General features: G+C 40.3%; 1 protein-coding gene across 4 annotated transcripts in view; it reads right to left on the bottom strand.

Moving 5' to 3' along the window:
* MTMR14 (myotubularin related protein 14) overlaps positions 1-22,718 on the bottom strand; it is a 108,581-nt gene that overhangs the window by 76,472 nt on the left and 9,391 nt on the right. For 2 of the 4 annotated variants that reach the window (XM_060766540.2, XM_060766543.2), the window contains exons 3-8: positions 11,746-11,857; positions 11,099-11,174; positions 9,073-9,133; positions 8,041-8,163; positions 4,476-4,549; positions 573-643 (exon numbers count right to left, since the gene is read on the bottom strand). In XM_060766540.2, the coding sequence (XP_060622523.2) occupies positions 573-643; positions 4,476-4,549; positions 8,041-8,163; positions 9,073-9,133; positions 11,099-11,174; positions 11,746-11,857 (517 nt within the window). The remainder of the gene's footprint in view (positions 1-572; positions 644-4,475; positions 4,550-8,040; positions 8,164-9,072; positions 9,134-11,098; positions 11,175-11,745; positions 11,858-22,718) is intronic. The other 2 variants (XM_060766541.2, XM_060766544.2) reach the window with 1 other exon arrangement.

Genomic DNA, 22,718 nt, shown 5'->3' with positions numbered 1-22,718 from the left:
TATGTTGTTTCCAGTGTTGCACCTGTTAAAATGTCTCACAGTTGAGCCCTGGCATGGAAAACAGTTGGCTGAACTAGGGCAGTAGTTCCCAAACTCTGAACATCCAGGGGTTCTGAACTTCACCTCCCAGAAGTCTCAATCACCTTGGTCAACAATCAGAAATGTAAAATCTGGAAGCAAATGGACCAGTTTCTGGAAAAGAACCCTAAGAAACTGTCTTCTATTGAGACAGATCATTGTTCCATCTATATGATTAATGTCATTTCTTACTAAGCACAGTAGTTCTTTGGGATTTCAGGCAAGATTCATTTCTAGATCTACACATAGATCCTTGGTATTATACCTGGTGGTCTCCATTTAGATACTAAATTAGACAACTGAAGGTTTATTTTTTTAAAAATATACAGGATGGCACAAAGGTTGTTCATAAAGAGATTTCGCTGGCAAGATACATCACTAAATACCTGCTCCTACGATGTATTCAAAAGGGCCTTTTGGCCTTCAGCAAAACGCAACAGCTAGTAAAGAACTATTTTAAATAAAACATATTTGCAGCATAGCCTGCCCCATACCTGTTTCCAATTAAAAACAAGCCCTTCTGCGGTGTAATCCCGCTCTTTGTACTCCTTGAAGAATTCACAGCCTGTGCGAAAAGAAAGGAAAGCGAGAAATGAGCAAATAAGCCTAAAGGTGGAGATTAACCAAAACTGAAAATTCACCCAACCACCCATTTTAAGCAGAAACAGCTCACAGTTTCTCCATAGGATTAGATAGATAGAAACACACAGAGAGAATATGAAGGCATGTTACAGGCAGAGCTGGGTTGTCATTAGGAGTTAAGAGTAGCAGCCATTCTGCTTTGCAGCAACAGCACCCTCTGGCAGCAAGGCATCAAAAGAGCTTGAAGAGCAAGCAAGCAACGATGAGCAGCTCTTGCCTGGCAACAGAAAAGGCGCGTCGCCAAAAGCACAAACCAGCTGAGTGCTTAAGGGCCTGTGTCCTCATGTCTACCCAAGAGTACATTCAAAGACCGGCACGCATCTCTGCAAGCCACCAGCACTTATCCCCAAGCTGGAACAGAAAAGGAAGAAGTTGCTTGGCAAGAATATGGCATATCAGTGGCAGCCCACAAGTCTATATGATGCTGATTTAGACAAGAAGCAGAAAAGAAAACAAGTGAGCTGCTCCCATATCACTGGCCTCACCCATGTTTAAATCTGGCCTAGGCATTTACATCCTTCAGACATTCTGGAATTCAGACATTCTGCCTAGACTATTTGGAGGACACCCTTGTTTTAAAGCAGTGGTTCTCAACCTTCCTAATGCCGTGAGCCCTTAACACAGTTCCTCATATTGTGGTGATCCGCAACCATAACATTATTTTCGTTGCTATTTCATAACAGTAATGTTGCTACTGTTATGAATCGTCATGTAAATATCTGATGTGCAGGATGTATTTTCATTCACTGGACCAAATTTTGGAACAAATACTCGATACGCCCCAAATTTGAAAACTGGTGGGTTGGGGGGATTGATTTTGTCATTTGGGAGTTGTAGTTGCTGGGATTTATAGTTCATCTACAAGCAAAGAGCATTCTGAACTCCACCAACGATGGAATTGAACCAAACTTGGCACCCAGAACTCCCACAACCAAGAGGAAATACTGGGAGCATTTGGTGGGCATCGACCTTGAGTTCACTAACACCCAGAGAGCACTGTGGAGTCAAAGTATGATGGATCTGGACCAAACGTGGCAGGGTTGCCCAAATATGCCCAAATGTGAACACTGGTGAGGTTTGAGTAAAATAAGACCTTGACATTTAGGATTTGTGGTTGCTGGGATTTAAAATTCACAAACAATCCAAGAGCAACCTGAACCCCAACAATGATAGAATTGGGCCAAACTTTCCACACAGAATTTCCATAATCAACAGAAAAATACTGCATTTTCTGATGGCCTTTGGTGACCCCTCTGACAGCCCTCGTGACCCCCCACCCCAGGGGTCCTGAACTCCAAGTTGAGAAACGCTGATTTAAAGCAACTGTTTCCACACTGTTGCATTCTACTGAAGAATTAATTTATGCCTGCAAAGTCACATGGTTCCTATAGAACTATAAGAAAAGGTCTCTGGAAAGAGAACCACAAGTATTTAAAAGTGTGATAAGCTAAGAATTCTTTTTAAATGGCCTCTTTGGAGGGAGAGACCGGTCCTCACTTTCGCATAAACTAGAACGTGAAGAGCTACACCATGGATCCCAAAGTCATAGAAATGCCCAACTAGGAAGCACAGGATTGGGTCATTTCAGCACATATGTTTACATCATGGTGCAATTTCAGTTTAAAGTGGATTCTCATCAGCACTGCTTCAACTGTTTCAGATTAGGGAGAAGGCCTGCACAATTTTTTTTAAAACCTCTACCTCTCCAACCATTTCACTATTTCAAAGTAATGTTCTGAAAGTGAACATTCATCCGTGGCTTGATGCAACTTTAATTAGAACATTCCCACTGTGGGTTCCCATCCATTAGAAGATGTTGAGCGCTTATGCGCTCATTTCACCCCCATTTAACTCCTCTAAAGGAACATCCCATAATGTTTGAAGACTTTATGGACTTTCTAGGTCAACACCTGCTGGACAAAGTTTTCTGCACAGTACTTGGCTCCTCTGGAAGTGTTTTGGAAATGCTAGGCAACATTTAGAAAGAGAAGAAGGCGGAAGAGGAGGAACTCTAGCATGGCAGGTAAGAAGCCAAGCCAAGCCCCAAGATGCATGAGGCAGGTGCAGTCACACAGCATACAACATCAATTTTTCCAGCGTCATCCACTTATGATGCATTTTTGGCTATGAAAGAAAAGGGCATAAGTCTCAAGCCAAGGGGGGGGGGGGGGTCTACTGTCGGTTGTTGCACATCCTCTGAGTAAGTCTTATCTTTTAAAAGAGCACTTTCAAAGAGTGTGTTTATATTTTGTTCTTATTTGATCCCTCTTTTAAGACAACCTCCCAAATTAGTTCACATGAATTAAAAGACCAAAATGGACAACGTTAGCAGGCTTACAAACTTCAAAGGAGAAAACATAAAGGAGATGGATGAAAAGGGTTCTTCAAACATGGTGGTGTTCTGTAAGCAGGCACTGAAATGTAATTCTAGCTATACTATTCTTCTTATACTGTTGTTCATATTTAATTCCATTTTAATATTTGTACTTTTTCAGTTTTAATTTTGTTGATAGGTTTTATTGTGAGACGCTTGGAGTCTTTTTAAGAGAGAAAATGCAAGATACAAATAATAATAATAATAATAATAATGACAATAATTGCCTTAGTAGGTTTTTTTAGAATACTGTTTTGAATACTCCTCAGTATTCTTTAGACCTTTGGATAAGGACCAGTCAGCTCTTCTATCCTTCAATAATAATAATAGTAATATTATTATTATTATTATTATTATTATTTAAAGCATTTATATTCCGCCCTTCTCACCCCGAAGGGCGGATAACAGAACACATACACAGCAAACATTCAATGTTGTTAAACAGACAGAACAGACAACAGATAGGGGTATTATGTTGACATTTCGGCATCCTGCTCTATGAGGAAGAGCCTTGACCACAGACTTCCTCCTTCCTTTGATCACCAGCAATTTTTCTCTCTGGTATTTCTTTTATGGTGTCATAAAATACCTCCCTGCTTAAGTGGTGCCCAATTTTCTGAACTCACAGCTGTTTTCAAACTTCTTAGGTGGACAGTAAGCTGGGCTGAAGGTCAGGTGCTCAGCCCGACCCAGGCTTCGAACTGCCAACCTCTTGATTGGTAAGATGTCTGGCTGTGCTAAAGCCCGTCCCTGTGTATCCTTAATGACACAGAAAGGGAAGTGAGCTGCTTGCATTCTGCTTCTTTGCTGGCTGATGGATGGATCAGGTTGGTCTCTCCCTTGGTACAATGCTATTCCTTGGGGGCATGGGAGAACTTCCCAAAGGCCCCAAGTCTGTGGGGGGACAGCGAAAGCCTTCTGCTCTCCAGTCCCTAAGGCAGGAGGCTGTTGGAGCGAAGGATTCTCTTGGGCAGGGAGTGGGAAGCAATCTCCTTGCTAGTGCTTCCTTTCCTCTCACTCTTCAATGGGGGAGGGCAAAGAACATGTTATGCTCAAAACATATTGGATGGAAATAAGTTTGCCTGCCAAGAAGGAATACTGCTTTCACTAGCCCATTTGAAGTTGATTGTGCTTTGTCTTAAGGCTAAGTAAGCACCTTTCCTTAGCAAACCCATAGAATTGTTCCAATCCATCCATAAGCACAAGTGAATTTTGGCGCCAAGCTTGATTATTTCCTTCAAACCAAGAGGATAAAAAAGGATCTTGAAAGGTGCCCTGTGCTGTCAGGGCAAAAGCCAACCAAAGCTGCTCCATTCACCCCTACTCAACATTCCCAACTGCAATATCAGCATCCTTTCCTCTCCAAAGATTCCCTCCATACCTGGGTATGGGATGGAAAGAAGAGTAAAGTCGGCATAGCGCTGGGCTTTATCCACCTTCTCGGAAGATGTTACACTGAGGAAGAGAAGAGAAACGCATTATGCCTTTGGTCCTGGATGTCAAAGGCAGCCCAATCTCACATGGTTCAATTTTCTCTCCTATTTCATTCCCAACAGTCCATCCATCAAAGTTCAAAGTTTAGAGCAGTGGTTCCCAACCTTTTTTTGACCAAGGACTACCTGACCCGGGACCACTTTGACCAGGGACTTTGACCACTTTCCAACATTAGTACCTAAAGTGTTACGAATCAGTTTTTGATTAGATTTGATTTTGTTATTTCAGGTGCTGATTCAGAAAACTTCTTTGGATAGACCACATCAGCTCTAGTTTCTGATACCGAACATATGCCATCCAGTAGTTGCCATCTGCTCACCCACAGAAAACCATATTTAATAAGCCTTGGCACTATAAGGGGGTTTCGCAAGACCAATTGCTCTCATTGCAATGGTTGTAGTAATGGCGAGGCCACGGACTATATTTTAGTTCATGTGGACCACTGGTGGTCCACAGACCACAGGTTGGGAACCACTGGTTTAGAGCATGGTTCCACATTCAAGATCTTTTAACAGACAGGTAACTTTAGGCCTTCCACTTGAGGGGCCAAATGTTCCCTACCCATCTTAACTAAAAGACTGGGTGTGCCACAATCCTAAGCATGAATTCCTTCTTAAAAGCACAAGCAGCATCTTGCTAAATTACCCATTGCTCTTATTGTCTAATCAAGTCCAGTAGTGCCTTTTTAATAAGAAGCTGTGCCCTGCTGGATACAGAATGCCATAATCTAAGGATCTCCCTTTTACTGATGAAGTCAGCCATCTGAAACTGAAAATAATTACTAGGTGGGATATTTCCTGCGCTCTCTAAAAAAAGCCTTTCCTAACTAAACAATGTGCATATGCCGCAGTATTAAAGTCAAGTAAGCCATCATTTTGCAGTAGGTAGGAAATTTTATATTTAATGCATTTCTCAATTCGCATAAATCATCTTCTCAGAATGTAGAATAACAATTGATGTTGCTGTGTGATATAAATTCTTTCTGCATTGTGGCAGCCTGAGGTGAAGCTATTATGGGGTTCTCATGTAAGGATAAGTTCTGATGAAACTTGTTACTGGCTTCCTCTGAGGCTGAGAAAGTGTGAATTGCCCAAGGGCACCCAGTGGGTTTTGAAATCTGGTCATCCAGTTGTCTTTGCTCAACAGTCAAAGTACTACACTACACTTCCTCTCAAAAAATTACAAGAGGCAAATGAATGATGATAATTAACAATTTCATTTATATCCTGCCTTTCTCCCAAGACTGGGACTCAAGGCAGCATACAAACTGAAATGGTTAAACTATAACTGAAGCATGCAAAAGTCAACATTAAAACAGAGTTTTAGTACAATCTTTTCTTAGATGTTCCACTTTCCCACAAGCAGAACATACTAAAAAAAAAGAAAAGAAGAACAATAGCTTTTGTTATAAATAACAACGGGATTCAAGGTGGCTTGTGGTTTGAAGAGACACAACTAAGAATTCTATCACGTTGTTTGGCACCATGTGCAACGTTTAATTATTTATTTGCCGTATTTCTATCCTCCCCTACCTCACCCTAAAGGGGACTCAGAGTGGCCTACAACTTGGCACAATTTGATGCTACATCGAAACATAAACATAACAGATTATAATTACATTAAACATTACATCCTTAAACATAAAACAATAACATATAAATACAATTAAAACAGGATTTAAAACAGCAATTAAAACAACCACATAGTCTGTAATCAGAATCCATGAGACATTCCAGTTACAGTCACATTAATTCCCAGCTGTCTATTGCATTGTAGCTAGTCTCCGAACGCCTGGTTCCAAAGCCAGGATTTTACTTGTTTTCTGAATGCCAGGAGGAAGGAGGCTGATCTCACATCACAAGGAAGGCAGTTCCACACTAAGTTCTCTGCTGCCACAGTTCATTTTGCTCCATGATGAAATAACCCAAACTCAGGTAGAAAGCAAAAAGAGGAACTTGATCAAATGTAGCCTTTCTATACAATTCTTCAAAAGGAGCTGCAACACGCCAGAAAGCAGAACTGAGGAAGGTAAGAACCAACCTTAGGAATGACCTACCCCTTAAGATTTGTTGAATGTGGCAAAAAGGAATCCAGTTTCTACTTCATAAGGTAGGTAACTTTCCGAAAGTCACATAGTGTGCTTTATGGGAAAAAGGATTTGGTTTGGGTGCCACCAATGGTCTATAATGTTAATATATTTCTAGGTTTTAAAATGCATTGTATTTTAATGTAATTGAGTCTCTTTTTTAGAGAGAAATGGCAAGGTATAAATAATAATCACCATCATCATTCTGCACTTTTGTGGAATGATCCACTTGGTCCAATAATGTTCTGTTATTGTCATGTGTCAATTTTACCTTCTTTCGCTGATTTTATTTTGATTTGATTTTATTGTGCTAAGTTTTAAGCTGTGTTTTTCGGGCTTGTTCCTTTGTAAGCCACCCCAAGGCAGGGTATAAAAATAAAGTTGTTGTTGTTGATAATGATATTATTATTATGAAAGAATCAAGGCAGAGACATCTCTTGCCCATCCCCTGTTCGGATATTATCCGCCTTAAATCAAGAAATAGCTTTCTAAGATCTACAGAAATACTCGCAGGAACACCTCAGCAAGCAAGAGTCCAAAAGTGGCAGGCTAAAACACTGCACCTCAATCCATGGCTGATACCAGATGAGATACTCCCTCCTGGTCACACAGAAGACTGGGCAACTTGGAAGGTGCTGAACAGACTGCACTCTGGCACCACGAGATGCAAAGCCAACCTTAAGAAATGGGGCTACAAAGTGGAGTCCATGACATGCATGTGTGGAGAACAGCAAACCACAGGCCACCTCTTACAATGTAGTCAGGGCCATGCCACATGCACAATGAAGGACCTTCTTATAGCAACACCAGGTACTCCAAGTGGCCTCTGGTGTTTGTTTGTGTTTTTAAATACATTACAACTGTACCCTCAATTCTGACACAATAAATAAATATTTCACACTTTAGCCAGGTGTTCACCAACTAGGTGTGAGCCAGATGAATTAGGACTACAGATCCCATAGCTGTAATGAGTACTAAAGTCACAACACTTTTGGAGGACATCAGGTAGGTGATAGGATGCTGTAACCACCACTCCATAGTGATTCTCATAAGAACTGTTAGCATGGAACATGACTGCAGTCAAGTGGAACACATACAACCCACATACATCTGTACTTTACCCACCCATGCCCAGAAATTGTTTATTATTGTAGGTTCATGGGTTCTTGGTTTGATGGTTGCTCTTATATTCTGTTATAATGTTGTTGTTTTATTCTGTTTTATGCTGTTGTTTTTATATTTTAGTGTGTCATATTTTAACCATGTTTGTTTCGGGCTCGTCCCCATGTAAGTCACCCCGAGTCCCTCCGGGGAGACAAAGGCAGGGTATAAAAATAAAGTTATTATTCGCATTATTATTACTTACTTCAAGCCAAACTTCACTTTCTTGTTTTCTACCATCAAGTCACAGATATACGCAACAGACAAATAGCGTAAGAGTTTGATGTCATGACCTCGGACCTTGTCAAACAGCTGAGAATCTGCATTTCTGAAAAGTGAGACATGACGATTAGGTTATGCCCAAGAAAGGAAATTGTACGGCACATCAAAAGTGAATCAAAGGTACGGGAAGAGTTTACCTGCCAAAGCAAAGCCCTAACCTCATGCAGCAGCCAATTACTTTAATAGTGGTCACACACAAAGACATGATAAATGAGAATGTCCTGTTCATTTGACTGAGTCTCATGTAGAAGAGAAGGTTATAGATTCCTCCAATTAAAACAACACCAACCTATAGACAGAATAATTAACACCCACATGTTCAATCCATCTTTAACACATGCCTTCCTCCTGCCTCTACCACACAGCCACTCCATTTGAATCTTCTTTACTCAGTACTGTCTTGGTTGAAAGAAATGTAAAGAAATTTGGCCCCATGTGTCACCTATAAGGCGGCTAACAGAGATTCCTAAATCTTCAGCACTCACAAATAAAAGAAGTGCAGAAGTGCAACTTTTATGATTGCTGGAACCGGAACTCAAGGCTGGCAAAAAAGGCACCTCATAAATTGCATCCTACCTTGCCAACCATGAAAAGATCCTCTAAAGCAGGATTAGATAATTACAGAATGCCATGGGGATTATTTTCCATCTCAGGGATCTGTCACAGGCTTCATGTCCTCCCAACTTGCAAGGTTTTTCCCTTTCTCCTCAAATTTATGAAGTTCACCTCCAGTTTTTTTTAGGGAAGGAGAGCACATTAATACATATGGATTATAACTATCTTGTTCTAGACCTGAGCAGCTGCTCTTAAAACTTTCCAGAAGCAGAAGTTTTAATTTTCTACCCAAAAAATGTGTTGGGATTTTTGGAGCAACAAGTATGATCAAATGATACCCAGCACTGTTCTAAAGAAAGATAACACTTTTGTCAAGCCTCCTAGATGTGAAAAAACAGACCTAAAGGCAGAGTCCTCTTCTGACATGTCCTCTGTATCTGCCCAGGCATCATCTGAGCCCCCTACAGAAAAGGGATAAACATATGGGGAGAGAATGTTAGCAACCATGGACTTTATGGCAACTGGTTTGCATCAGGTAAGTTCCACAAATACTAGTTAGTAGCTTTCTTATACATGAGAGCTCCAGACTTCTCATGTGTTCAGGAGTACAAGCTGGTGAAAGAGATGTAGCAGAAACTTGTGGCCCCTCAAATGGTATTCAAATACAATCCCCAACTTTAATTATCTTTTTTTGTGTTTGTGTAAGGAGCAACTTGAGAAACTGTAAGTCGCTTCTGGTATGAGATAATTGGCTGTCTGCAAGGACGTTGCCCAGAGGACGTCCAGATCTTTTACCATCCTGTGGGAGGCTTCTATCATGTCCTCACATGAGAAGCTGGAGCTGACAGACAGGAGCTCACCCTGCTCCCCGGATTTGAACCGCTGACCTTTCGGTCAGCAGTCTTGCTGGCACAACAGCTTAACCCATTGTGCCACTAGAGGCTCCTATTTATTCTTATTAACAATGTGGTTATAGCTGATGAGGAATGCTGTCTCACAAATATTAGGAGATCAACAAAATCTGCTCCACATTAATGTAGCCTCCTTGTTTCAGATGCTATTTCTTTGAAAAACTAACTAGAAGGATACTACTAATGGTATTTGACCCATAAACTGCTACAAATTGAGCATTCCAATATTGGACCAGAAATATTTTTGATTCTTTAGGATTATTAAATATTTCTATTTGCATACAAAATACATAATGAAATATCCTGGAAATTGATCCAAGTCTAAACATGAAATTTATTTACCGTATATACTTGAGTATACGCCGGGGTTTTCAGTCCTTTTTTAAGGCTCAAAAAGCCCTCCTCAGCTTATACTCAAGTTAAGGTTATTTAGTGTTTTATTCTGTTATTATTATTAACATTATTATTACTCAGTTCTTGTGGGTTTTTTCGGGCTATATGGCCATGTTCTAGAGGCATTTCTCCTGACGTTTCGTCTGCATCTATGGCAGGCTTCCTCAGAGCCCGAAAAAACCCACAAGAACTGAGTGATTCCGGCCATGAAAGCCTTCGACAATACATTATTATTACATTTATTATTTTACTCTATTATTATTATTATTATTATTTCACTCTTATTATTGTTATTATATTTACATTATTTTACTCTATTATTAGATTTATTATTTTACTCTATTATTATTGGAAGGATATGTAAGCACATTTAAACTGAAGGTTAGAAAAATTGTTTAATCAGAGTTGAACAGTCTTATCTTAAATTACAGTTTTATGTAATATTCAAAAACATTGAACCTACTAATGCCTCATTTAATGTTATTTTATTGGTATATATTTTTATTTTGAAATTTACCAGTAACTGCTGCATTTCCCACCCTCGGCTTATACTCGAGTCAATACATTTGCCCAGGATTTTTGTGGTAAAATTAGGTGCCTTGGCTTATATTCGGGTCGGCTTACACTTGAGTATATACGGTGTGTTCTATATATAGTACACATAGTTGCAATGTTTTATATATATATATATATTATTTGTAATAAATGTGCCCATGAGACAAAAATTGTGTATGCTGAATCACCAGAAAGCCAATATGTCATTCTTTCAGCCATCCATGTGGACAATTTTGGAGTATTCCAAATTTCAGGTTAAGGGATACTCAACTTGTACCTGTTGCCAATGGCAATGTGTGGCCCAAGTGTAACTTCATAAACAGAAAATGCATTCTTTTATATGATTAAGACAGTCTACTCCATGCATTCTGCTTCCAGTAGAATTTCCCTGGGATTGCCTTTTGAGGGCATGACAGCTTGGCCACCATCTTGAAAACAACACCCAAGTTCAAGTCTGCTGTGGGCACCTACTCCCAATGATCCTTCTTCCCCTTCAGCTACTATTATCCAAGTAAAATGTTGCCACTACTCCCCGGACTGGCTCTTCCCTCCCTTGCCTCCTCTTACCTGAGAAAATGTAGTTGTATCCTGTGCGCCCATAAAGTTCCCCCCAGCCAGCCAGGGTGGCTGATCGGCAAATATGCTGCAGAGATACAAAGAATGACCATCATAGCACAAGGAAACTATGGAACCTGTTCTTCTTTCAAGGCCCTTCTCTGAATAGTTTTGAACTGTGGCCTGCAGATAGATATTTGCACTGCTCACAGGTCAGGTTTCATTGATTCCCAAAACTCATTCCCACTTTACATCACTATTTGCCATTCCTTTTTAACTAATATCAACTGTGTGTTTCATTAACATGCTCTTTGAACCTTCTTTCCCCAAATCCTTAATGAAGAGGATTAGACTGCTCCCTGCAGGATGCGCTTCAATTCACATATTTTGCTCAACTCCTACAGCAAAGCCAAAATGAGCCTGCATGTTATGCGACAGCAAATTTCTCCCACTGGACCAGCCACCCTTTACAGAAGAGTGTGCATTTATACAATGGCTTCAGATGCTACTTGAAAGTCAAGACACAAAGCCCAATGACTTTACTCCTCCTTTTTTGGACTGAAGTCACTTGGTAGTTATTCCAAGAGAACCAGAGAAATATCCAATCAAGGAAGAAAGCAAGCCACGAAAAATCCCAAGGTACATAGCAAGAGCTTTACCTTTCCCTTGTAGAGGATGACAGGACAGACAAACCGTCCCCTGCACCTGGCCATTTTGCTGCGATGGATGAGGTCTTGCAGCTTGCCAACCTGGACAGTACTTTCATATCTGCTGGAGACAAAGCCATTTCTTACTTGGAAGTTGTATCAATGACTCAGTAGGCATTGTCCAGATATTACAACTGCCTGTAAATTCCCATCTGGGCATACATCCAAGGCACAGTTACTCTGCAGTAGCCAGGCAGTTCCTGTCATTTTGCTTTGAGGCTGGCAGCCTATGAGGTTGAAAAGCGGAGAATGCGCTTCACCAAGGAAAGGATCAACTTTGTGAACCTAATGGCTGTGAAGGATGTTCCTCAACCCTTTTTTTGCTGAAATTTTTTTTGTGGCATAGATCATATTATTTATTTCAAAGTTTTATTTTTTTATATGACAGGGTAAGACAAAAGTTGCACTGCTTCCAAGACCTCCAGAAACCAAGGATTTCCCAAAGATTTTCTAAAAAGTGAACTGGTGCTCCTGCATGTGTCCAGAGAGATAGCTCTCACTTTGTTTTGTCAAAATACAATAATCTGGGAATGTGGAAGGTTCAAGAGCAACAAAAACAGTCTTGGAGAGCCACACTTTGCCCAGCCTTGATATATGAAACAGGAATTTTAAGAATTTTTTTTTTGACAACTTGGAGTAAAAGGGCAAATGTTGAAACTTCTTTTACTTTGATCATTTGAGTCACCCTCCTCTGGGCACATTCCAGCTTGTCAACATCTCCTTTCAATTGCTGTGCCCAGAATTGGACACAGTATTCCAGGTGTGGTCTGACCAAGGCAGAATAGGGAAGTAGCATGACTTCCCTGGATCAAGACACTATACTCCTATTCATGCAAGCCAAAATCCCATGGGCTTTTTTAGCTGCCGCATGGCATTGTTGGCTCAAATCTTAGAAACAAAGAGACAAACCTTAGACCTATTTATTATAGCTCCTTCTCTTTCTCTAACATGACCAGACCTCAGAATAGTTTCATCTTTGGATGACAGCTCCCAAAACATCTCAGTCACCATGGCACTGGTCATGCTGGTTGGGAACCTCTGAGAGATGAAGTCCAAAGAAATAACAGAAGAAACTATCTTCCTATCAGAAATTCTATGCTCATAATGGGCCCTTGTAATTGGTTTAGATTAAGCTGGAAAATCTGACTGGTGAAAGACCACTCAATATGCTTCACAGCTGAGAGGTCTCCAAGCTCCACCTCCATCAATTTCTGCAATGCTACACTTCTCCCGGAGTCATATTTTTGAGCAGAACTCACTCAACTAGAATGGACTAGGTCTGATATGACTAGCAAAGCATAGCAAAGAAAAGGAAGTTTAGGAATGTAAGGTTTGATATGGCTGAATGTAGCCAGACCCTGTTCTATACCAGATGAGAAACTCCCTCCTGGGCACACAGAACATTGGGCAACTTGGAGAGTGCTAAACAGACTGTGCTCTGGCACCACAAGATGCAGACCCAACTTTAAGATATGGGGCCACAAAGTGGAGTTCATGACATGAGAATGTGGAGAAGAGCAAACCACAGACCACCTACTATTATGCAACCTGAGCCCTGCCACATGCACAATAGAGGACCTTCTCACAGCGACACCAGAGGTACTCCAAGTGGCCAGCTTCTGGTCAAAGAAAATCTAGTATAATGCTAAGTATTTAACTTTGATTGTTTTTTTTAATACATAATAACTGTGCTCTCAAGTCACTTCTGACACAACAAATAAATAAATAGCAGAAGTAAAATTGGAATTTACAACCTGGTATCACTCAGGTATTTTGGATTACAAGGCACATATACCTTAGCCAGTATAGCTCTGCTAGTAATATTCAAAGCACTTAAGGGGTATTGGTTTGCCTTCCCTGTCTTATCCTGTTCTCTACTATGCAGATTGCCTAAAATTATCAGTGATTTCAGAACTTCCAAGAATATATCCATTAAAATGATACAATCTGAACCTCAGCATGGAAGTAATATCTAACTATTCATAACAGCACCGCTGCAAATAGTTTAAAAAGCTTTCATCATTTATCAATACCCCCAAAACAACTAGATAATCAGGTAGCTCCAGAAACAGACAAGTTATTTACAGGGGGTAATGAGATGCCACAAAGGGAATTCTAAAAATCTCGGGGGTTCAATAAGATCAGGCACTCCTGGGATTTAAAACTATGTAATAAAACCTCCAGAAAAATTTATATACAAGCCTGTAGGCACTGATTTTATTTTTCTTAAACAGTGTGTATACAGATCCCACCCAAATGCAAATATTGATGCATATCTATGGATTTATGAGCCCCTTCTACCTTATTGGAACTCTCAACCAAGCTTCCCCTCAGGTTTGAAGCATCTACCACAAGCCATTTCTAATGTTTTTATTTTAGAAATCTTTCTTGTAATCAAAGAAGAAATAATGATGGAATGCAGATACTTTTTGCATCCTGTAGTAGATTCCAAATTCAGGATGAAAGGCCATATTCTATGCTCCACTACTTGCATATTTCTAGAAGCCCTATAGACTTCATACTGCAATAGAAAACAATGCAGCCAATTCTTTCAAGAAGAAAACCTTTGCCTCACATGATGAGAATATTCCAAACATTTTGATTATAGCTGTAATTAAGAACACTGACACATGGGAATCCAGAGGTCTGGTCTAAATGTTTGCATGGCCTCAGTCCAGGGCTTTTATGTTTGTTCATTACAGCATTAAAAACACTTGTTTTTTCTACAAAGTCTGATGGCCCATTTGGAAGCCTAAAAAATCTCCTACAAAATTTACCAGCTAAAGAAATCACTGTCTCAAGCCCCATCTTCTAAATACATACTGACATGCATGCCTGGCAAACAAAGTCTAAAACAGCAATGTTGATTCAAGCGTCAACAGCTTGCTCTATCTCATTTGAAAAAGCAAAATAAACTACAATCAACTCTATGGAAAAGTATAAGATCAAAACTCAGGGTGAACAGCTAGCTTGGTATTCAAGTAGTGAATATCATCATCCAAGCACAACAGAGTTGAAACTCAGTTTATATTTCTGATAAATAGGCCAAGTTAGGAACTCCTATTTTTTTAAAAATGTGGATGTATAAAACATGTATGAAAATCAAACAGTTACTGATAAAAAAATCAACATTTGCAAGGTTTGCTACAAAGCCTGATTTTCTTTTTTGTGAAGTACAGCTTAAACATCTCCTGCAGAGTCTACTGTAAACACTGCCCGCTGTTGCTAATGTTTATGTCAATAGGTGGCATTCAGAAACTTTTCATTGTTGCCAAAATTTTGTGATCCCCCAACACTGAACTAAGAAAATCCCATTTGTGGTAGGGACTCACAGTTCAAGAAGCAGGAGGTTAAGTGAGGAGCTGTTCTAAAAACAGGCCTCTCTTTCAAAGGTGGAGGACCCTTGGTCCTCCATATACTTGGGAGTAAAACTTCAATAACTCCTTACTTCTAGGTCAGGCTGACTGAGACTTCTAAGAGTTCACTCAAAAGATCTGAGAATCCAAAGATTCCCCCTCTTTACTCTGTTTTCAGCTGTCCTCTACCTGAAGTACTGTCCAGTCTGGCTTAAAAAGAAGAATCCACCAGAAAGAATAGGACCTTGAGGTTGCCATTAATTAGAACACGAACAACAAACTGGGTAGCTCATCTGACTATGTTCTTTTCTAACTAGGACAAGATGTAGTGTATTTCAAATAAAATAAAATAAAATTTCAATTTTCATAGAGTTGGAAGAGACCACAGGGGCCATCCAGGCCAATTTCCTGCCTTTGAATTTACATATTTAAATTTGTATATGAAAAAATATGTTAGCCTATGTTCTCTTTTTGACTTATATATACATGGCCACCTTAGTTTCTGAGAATAAGAACAGGGATTCCTAGGAGCCCCTGGTGGTGAAATGGGTTAAACAGCTGAACTGCTGAACTTACTAACTGAAAGATCACCGGTTCAAATCAGGGGAGTGGCATGAGCTCCCACTGTTAGCCCCAGCTTCTATCAACCTAGCAATTCAAAAACATGCAGATGTAAGTAGATCAATAGGTACCACTCCGGCAGGACAGTAACAGCAATCCATGAAGCGTACTGGCCACATGACCTTGGAAGTGTCTATGGACAACACTGCCTCTTCAGCTTAGAAATGGATATGAGCACAACCCCCAGAGTCAGACATGACTGGACTCAATGTCAGGAGAAAACCTTTACCTACAGGGATTCCTAGCTACAGCCACAGAAGTATGGACCTTTCTTTTGTAACAAGGGATGCTTTAGACTAGAGAATAATCATCATCATCTTTATTTATACCCCACTACCATCTCTCTGAAGGAACTTAAGGCGACTCACAAAAGCACTCCAGAGTGCCACACATAAACTAGGCAATACATAAGCATAAAAACAATAACATAAAATTGCAATCACAACCGCAACAAACGCACATAACATCACATAATAAAAGTTTAAAATTTATAAAACGCAGCAAGATTAGATTAGTCCCAATTCTCCAAACTTTCCATTCAAGCCGAGCCTAAGAATATGGCTATTTACACGGGCCTTTGACCTGGAGTAATGTACCGTGGTCATGTGATGATGTCAACCATTGTTATTTGGCACTTTAGTTCGTGTTTGAAGAAACCCAATAATCGATGAAGTTCATGTTGTATTCAGTCAAATTGTGTATTGTTTTGATGGTATGTAATTTTATTTTATGTGTGGCACCTTGAGTACTTTGTTAGTCAACCCGAGTCCCTTCCGGGAGATGGTGGCAGGGTACAAATAAAGATGATGATGATTATTGCCCGTGGATAAAACTGGCTGTCTTCAATTAACGAACTAAAGTACTGGAGTAAACAATCAGTCCTCACATGCAACCACTGAAGTCTACTCAAGAGTGGGCAAGTGTTAGAGGTTGGAAACCTGACATACACTATAGGCCAGCAGTCAAGAGATGAGGAGTCCTCACCACTGGGTCCTAGATTTGACCCTCAGAGAAGGCTAAAACCCACAAAATGTGTTCCAGAGATAAGTAATAGGGAAGCACCTGCCCTGCCCTGTTCTAGATTAGATCATCCATCAACATGGCAAAAGGGTTGTTGTAGGTTTTTTTCGGACTATATGGCCATGGTCTAGAGGCATGGCCATATAGCCCGAAAAAACCTACAACAACCCAGCGATTCCGGCCATGAAAGCCTTCGACAACACAACATGGCAAAAGTTTCCTCTAATTCACAATCATGCTTCAAACTATAACGAAATTAATTTAGATAATCTATTTCAATGCAGAATACCTGACATTGACATTTATGACATGCCTGACCATATTGCCCCAAAATGACATACGTACTATGAGTATGTACCTATCTTTTCATCCCATGATAGGTATTTAATCAGAGTAGAGAGAAAACAGGTAGGAGGAATAGAATTAGAAATCATATGAACTTAATTAGTATAATTAAGGTACATTTAGGCAGCCATACAATACATTAACAATGAGCCTTTTCTCCCCAGGGACTCTACCCTTAATCCCAAACATCATTTACAGTTCTTCATGAAAAGTCAGAAATTATTTTAGTATCTATAATTTCCTGTTTCATCTAAACTGGTAAACAATGGTTTCCAGGTTCAAAGCAAGGCCAATTTTGGGTTGTTGTAGGTTTTTTCGGGCTATATGGCCATGGTCTAGAGGCATTCTCTCCTGACGTTTCGCCTGCATCTATGGCAAGCATCCTCAGAGGTAGTGACCTCACTACCTCTGAGGATGCTTGCCATAGATGCAGGCGAAACGTCAGGAGAGAATGCCTCTAGACCATGGCCATATAGCCCAAAAAAACCTGCAACAACCCAGTGATTCTGGCCATGAAAGCCTTCGACAATACAAGGCCAATTTTTATTCAAGGATTTGAGGTTGGATAAATACCCTACCTGGTTTTAAATTTGATAATCATAGCTGACTGGATGAAATAAACAACTGAAAAAAGACCTCACAACCTCTGAAGATGCCTGTCATAGATGCAGGCGAAATGTCAGTAGAGAATGCTTCTACAACATGGCCATACAGCCTGAAAAACCTACAACAACCCTGTGATTCCAGCCATGAAAGCCTTCGACAATAAAAAGAAATGAAAACTTCCGGGTTTGATTGTTGAGAAGGGATAAGGCATGAGCCCAAGGCTCCTTCTGCCCTCTGCTTAATTAACGGAAATATCATCGCCCAAACCTAGCTTATATGACAGAACCCAAGTGTCTTCAAATCTCTTCTCGGGTAATAGTTTCTTAATGGAAAATGCAAAATTAGAAGAGCAAAAAGAGGAAAGTAGAACAGGGAAAATAAGGTAGAGAAGTTGAAAGAGTGGCTTGGAGAAGATAACTATCTAAAGGCAAAAAGGTAGGAGGCAGTGATAGATGGGGCGATGCAGCATATTCCTAAGGGATGCCAATTAGGACTTGCTCGTTTCAACCTTATTCTGTAACTTAGATCAGAAGGCTTGCCTGCACCCTCTCCTCATTTCCTTAATGAGGTTCAAGTTGAATTCAGTTCCTTTTAAACAGGCTGTACTTCTGAATAAGTAACTGGGATATGAAGCACTCCCAAATAAACTTGGAGTCATCCCCAACAAGCTCAGCTCAGGCAAATATTGCCCAGACACTGCTTCTGGCTCAAAGCCTCAACTCAGTGCCAAGCTCTCTTGAAATAGACACTTCCCCACTGCACAGAAACAGTCTTGGCTTGCTAACACAAAGCTTTCTGGCACACAAGCTATACTGCTACAGTCTCGGAGAATCCCTGTAACCATCTATTCACATACAAACTTTGCCAAAACTCTATATCCCTACGTTCTACTAAATCCTTATATAATTTATATGCAGAAGGCTACCCTCATATCTGTTAATTCTTTGTTTTCCCACTTAATCCTGACCACTCTTTCAGGTAGTGTCTCCCCTCCAAAAAGCAAGGAGAGAAGGTTACTCCAAAAGAAATCTACAATCTCTTCTCCTAAAAGTTAGCTTGTATACGTATCTGCCTTCCAAGTCCTCTGTCTACTTATGGCCACCCCTTGCATTTCATAGGGGTTTTTTTAAAGGTAAACACTTTCACCATTACTATTTATACTCTGCATGGACACTGCTACAGCAGATTTGCAAACCATGCATCCCTGGACATTCCCATATGCAGATGACACAGCACCCGGCCACCAAAAACATGCAGCCCTCCAATAATAGCTGCTGACATAGAGTGTTAGACTCAGTGAAAATGGACTTCAACTGAACATAACAAAAACAGAGTATCTGGAATGTGGCCTTCAAACTGGAAAATAATTAAAATTAATGGACAAGCACTAAAGAAGGCCACTCAATTTAAATGCCTATGGCCACTGTTCTTCATAGATGGCGACACAATGTCAGACATACAGTCACAAATAAATTCAACCTGGTTGAAATGGCGGCAAACTACTGGAATTCTGTGTGACTCAAAAATGCCTGAACATTTCAAGGCTAAGATCTACACTACAGTTGTTCACCCAGTAACTCCCTACGGGGCAGAGCGCTGGCCAGCAAGAAAGAAACATGAACAAGCATGAACACAATGGAAATGAAAATGCCGAGATGGACACTTGGCCTGACACTTCTTGACCCTGTGCCAATTGATGACATCCATCAAGTACTAGAAATAAAAGTGATCAGCAAGAAAATGCAGGAAGAAAAACTATGGTGGTACGGCCATGTCATGAGAAAAGAACCAACATCAGTAGAACAAATAGCACTGCATTTGGAGACTGCAGGATGACAACCATGTGGGCAGCCAAAAAAAAGATGGATGACACCATCAACGAAGACATGCATGCTTCCAAACTGAGACCTGAGGGCACCCAAAGCAAAACCATGTGGAAACGACAGTTACAATGATAACACTTCAATTGGGAAAATAGCTTAGAACGAAGATTAGTCGGGATCCACTGGGCAGTCCCTCTTAAATATTGCCTACAACATGTGCCAAACTCAAGGCCCATGGGCTGAATATCCCACCATGCCAATTATGTGCCCCTCCCCCAGGTATTGGACTACAAGTCCTGTATTCCTCAACATTAGACATCATGACTAGAGCTGATTGAGTTGTGATAGTTTGCTCTGTTTAGTCAGGATAGTGGGGCTTGAATTTAGATACAGACTTGTGGGCATGATGTTCACCTTTAAAATGTCCTTGAATCTTTCCTAATCCCAGAGCCACAAGTGCTGTTGGGTTCAGTACCCACTATCCCCAGTCCAAATGGCAGATAATCAAATCGAGTAAAAACTAAGTAGCGCCATCCATGGATTCAATGGCTTTTTGGAGGCAACCGTGAGACTGATGTGGTCCTCAATGAAACTTAAGTGTGGCCCTCCATGGCCTACAACATTTGATATTGTATAAAACCTGGAATTCTTGATAGTCCACCATTCAAGTGCCAACCAGAGCTCCAAGATCAGATGGACCTGGTGCCTTTAGGACCTTTATAGAAGAACAATTTTATTATCTAAGTGCTGCTCTCACCATTTAATTTCAGAAAGGAACACTTGAGGCAGATTCTATCACAACATAAACATACATCCTATTGGAAAAATAAGTTCGCTGTAAGTTGGACTGGACTTGAAAGCAAAAGAAAACATGTTAAATTTGTTCCCAGAAAGGGAAGATTGCAGATCGAGACAAAGCAAGTCCCATTTTTTGACACAGATGCCACTGCAGTGTAAATAATAATATCAATCACACAACACTTCACACAATGCATCTTCTGTTTGTCACCTTGCCTCCACAGACTAGAGCATACTAACACAGGAATGAATTCACTGACTAGCACTAGAGAATGAAATACTTTGAATTTACAACTGCGGTTTCCTCAGACATCAAGGAGCGTGCTATTATTATATGAAACCGGAGTCATGGCCCTCCAGAGAAGTGTGCCTAAAGTGCAACGATTTTGCACCAATTCCATTAAAGTTCCTAGGCACTTCTAAAAGCTTTTTGTAAGCTAGAGATTGCTATGGCAACCTGAGCTCCTGCTTATGAAAAATACATCAAGTTACAGCATTTCCCGTTTTTAAAACCTGAAGGATGAGTGACAAGTAAGTAGCGTTAGCTAATGTCCATTGATGCAGAACATTCTAGGACTCCGTGCATTTCTCATAACCCAATTGGCAACACAGTCCAGTGAAAAGCTATCTTACCTAGTAAGCTAAGTGCTAACACAGAACATCTATTTCTTAATGGGCCAATTATTTTAACAGTATTGCAAGAATTCAAAACATGCCCACGCTAATGCTCACTCACACATACATACATACTCAATGAAGGCATGAAGTAAATCCAAAACTGGGCCAAAATATGGTGTCCAATATAGAATCATGGAGTTGGAAGAGACCTCGTGGGCCATCCAGTCCAACCCCCTGCCAAGAAGCAGGAAAATCACATTCAAAGCACCTTTGACAGATGGCTTTTAAAAGCCTCCAAAGGAGTCTCTACCATACTCCATGGCAGAGAGTTCCACTGCTGAACAGCTCTCACAGTTCTTCCTAATGTTCAGGTGGAATCTCCTTTCCTGTAGTTGGAAGCCATTGTTCCACATCCTAATCCACAGGAAAAATCCAGTCAGACTGGAGTTGAATTTTACAGCAACACTGACAACAAAATTGTGTCCTTTGCCACATCTGAGCACACAAAGCTAATACTGGGACTGCAGAACAGAAGTAGGTCTAAAAACCAAAATATTATGCTTCTCCCCACTCACCAACCCAGCATCTACTGTATAAGGCAGTTGTTTTACTCTCTGGATTTATCTATACTACTGATCAAAATAATTGTGGATACAGTTCTTCAGGATTCATGAAAAAGCTACCATTAGAGGCCTGTCAAGAACCTGATTCTGGTTTCAAGTGTCTGCTGTCAGATTGCCAATGTATATGGTGGTATGGAAGTTTACTTACAATGGATGTGAAGAGCAAAGAAGCCAGCCTGAAACCGACACACCAGGATCATTAAGATTATACTTAGAGCCTTACCTACTTCAGTAATTTGAAACATTTAAGGGACAAGAGGGCCAGTAATCCTGAAGGTGATTCTAACTAAAATGAAGGAATTGGTGCCTGGGATGAAAATAGTTGGCACTCTGGGGGAAGTGAATATGTAATATTAGAACTTGCAATCGTGGGGCAAGGTAAAAAAAAAAAGCATAGATAAACGCAGGTTTAATTTTTTTAAAAATCTGATTCTGACAAGTTCAGGGTGGAATTCTGTGGCTTAATATGCTAAAGGAAAAAGATACCCAGCACAGGTGGGAGTTTTTGAAGAAATGGTTGCAAAAAGCACAACCATAAATAATCCCATGTAAGAAGAAATATGGGAAACTTTTGAAAAAGCCAACTTGGATACGTAGCAACCTCAATGAGGACATGAAAAGAAAATGGAGTATGCATACAAAATGCTATGACAAATCATCAAGGAAAAGTACTGATGTGTAGGCCAAGCTTGCAGGAACAGTATAAAAAAAAAAACTACAGCTCAAAATCAGAAGGGAATGATTGAGCAAGCAAAGAGTAGCAAGGGGTTTTTCAGATACAGGTAAGACAACAGCTAAGGAGACAATGGGGCTACTGTTCAAGAAGGATGGCAAAATGCTAAAAGGTAACAATGAAAAGGTAGAAATACCCATTTTGCTTCAATTTTTCCAAGAAAGGAGAACTGTGTATCTCCATGAAGCAACAAAGACTTTGAAAGTGATCTGGATTGCAAATCGAGATGGACTGGAAATTACTGGAGGTCAGCAATCGCCTATCTAGCATAAATGGTTTCAGATCTTCCAGGCCAAACAAACACCATTCTCTGAACCCTTGGAGAACAGAGGAGGTGTCAAAAACACCAGCCAGGACTATTGCATTCCTTACCTTAGAATCT

Source organism: Anolis sagrei, chromosome 2, assembly GCF_037176765.1.
Source record: "Anolis sagrei isolate rAnoSag1 chromosome 2, rAnoSag1.mat, whole genome shotgun sequence".
NCBI lineage: Eukaryota > Metazoa > Chordata > Lepidosauria > Squamata > Dactyloidae > Anolis > Anolis sagrei.
Note: the sequence above shows the minus strand (reverse complement) of the source record. Positions and strands in the feature narration are given on the sequence as shown.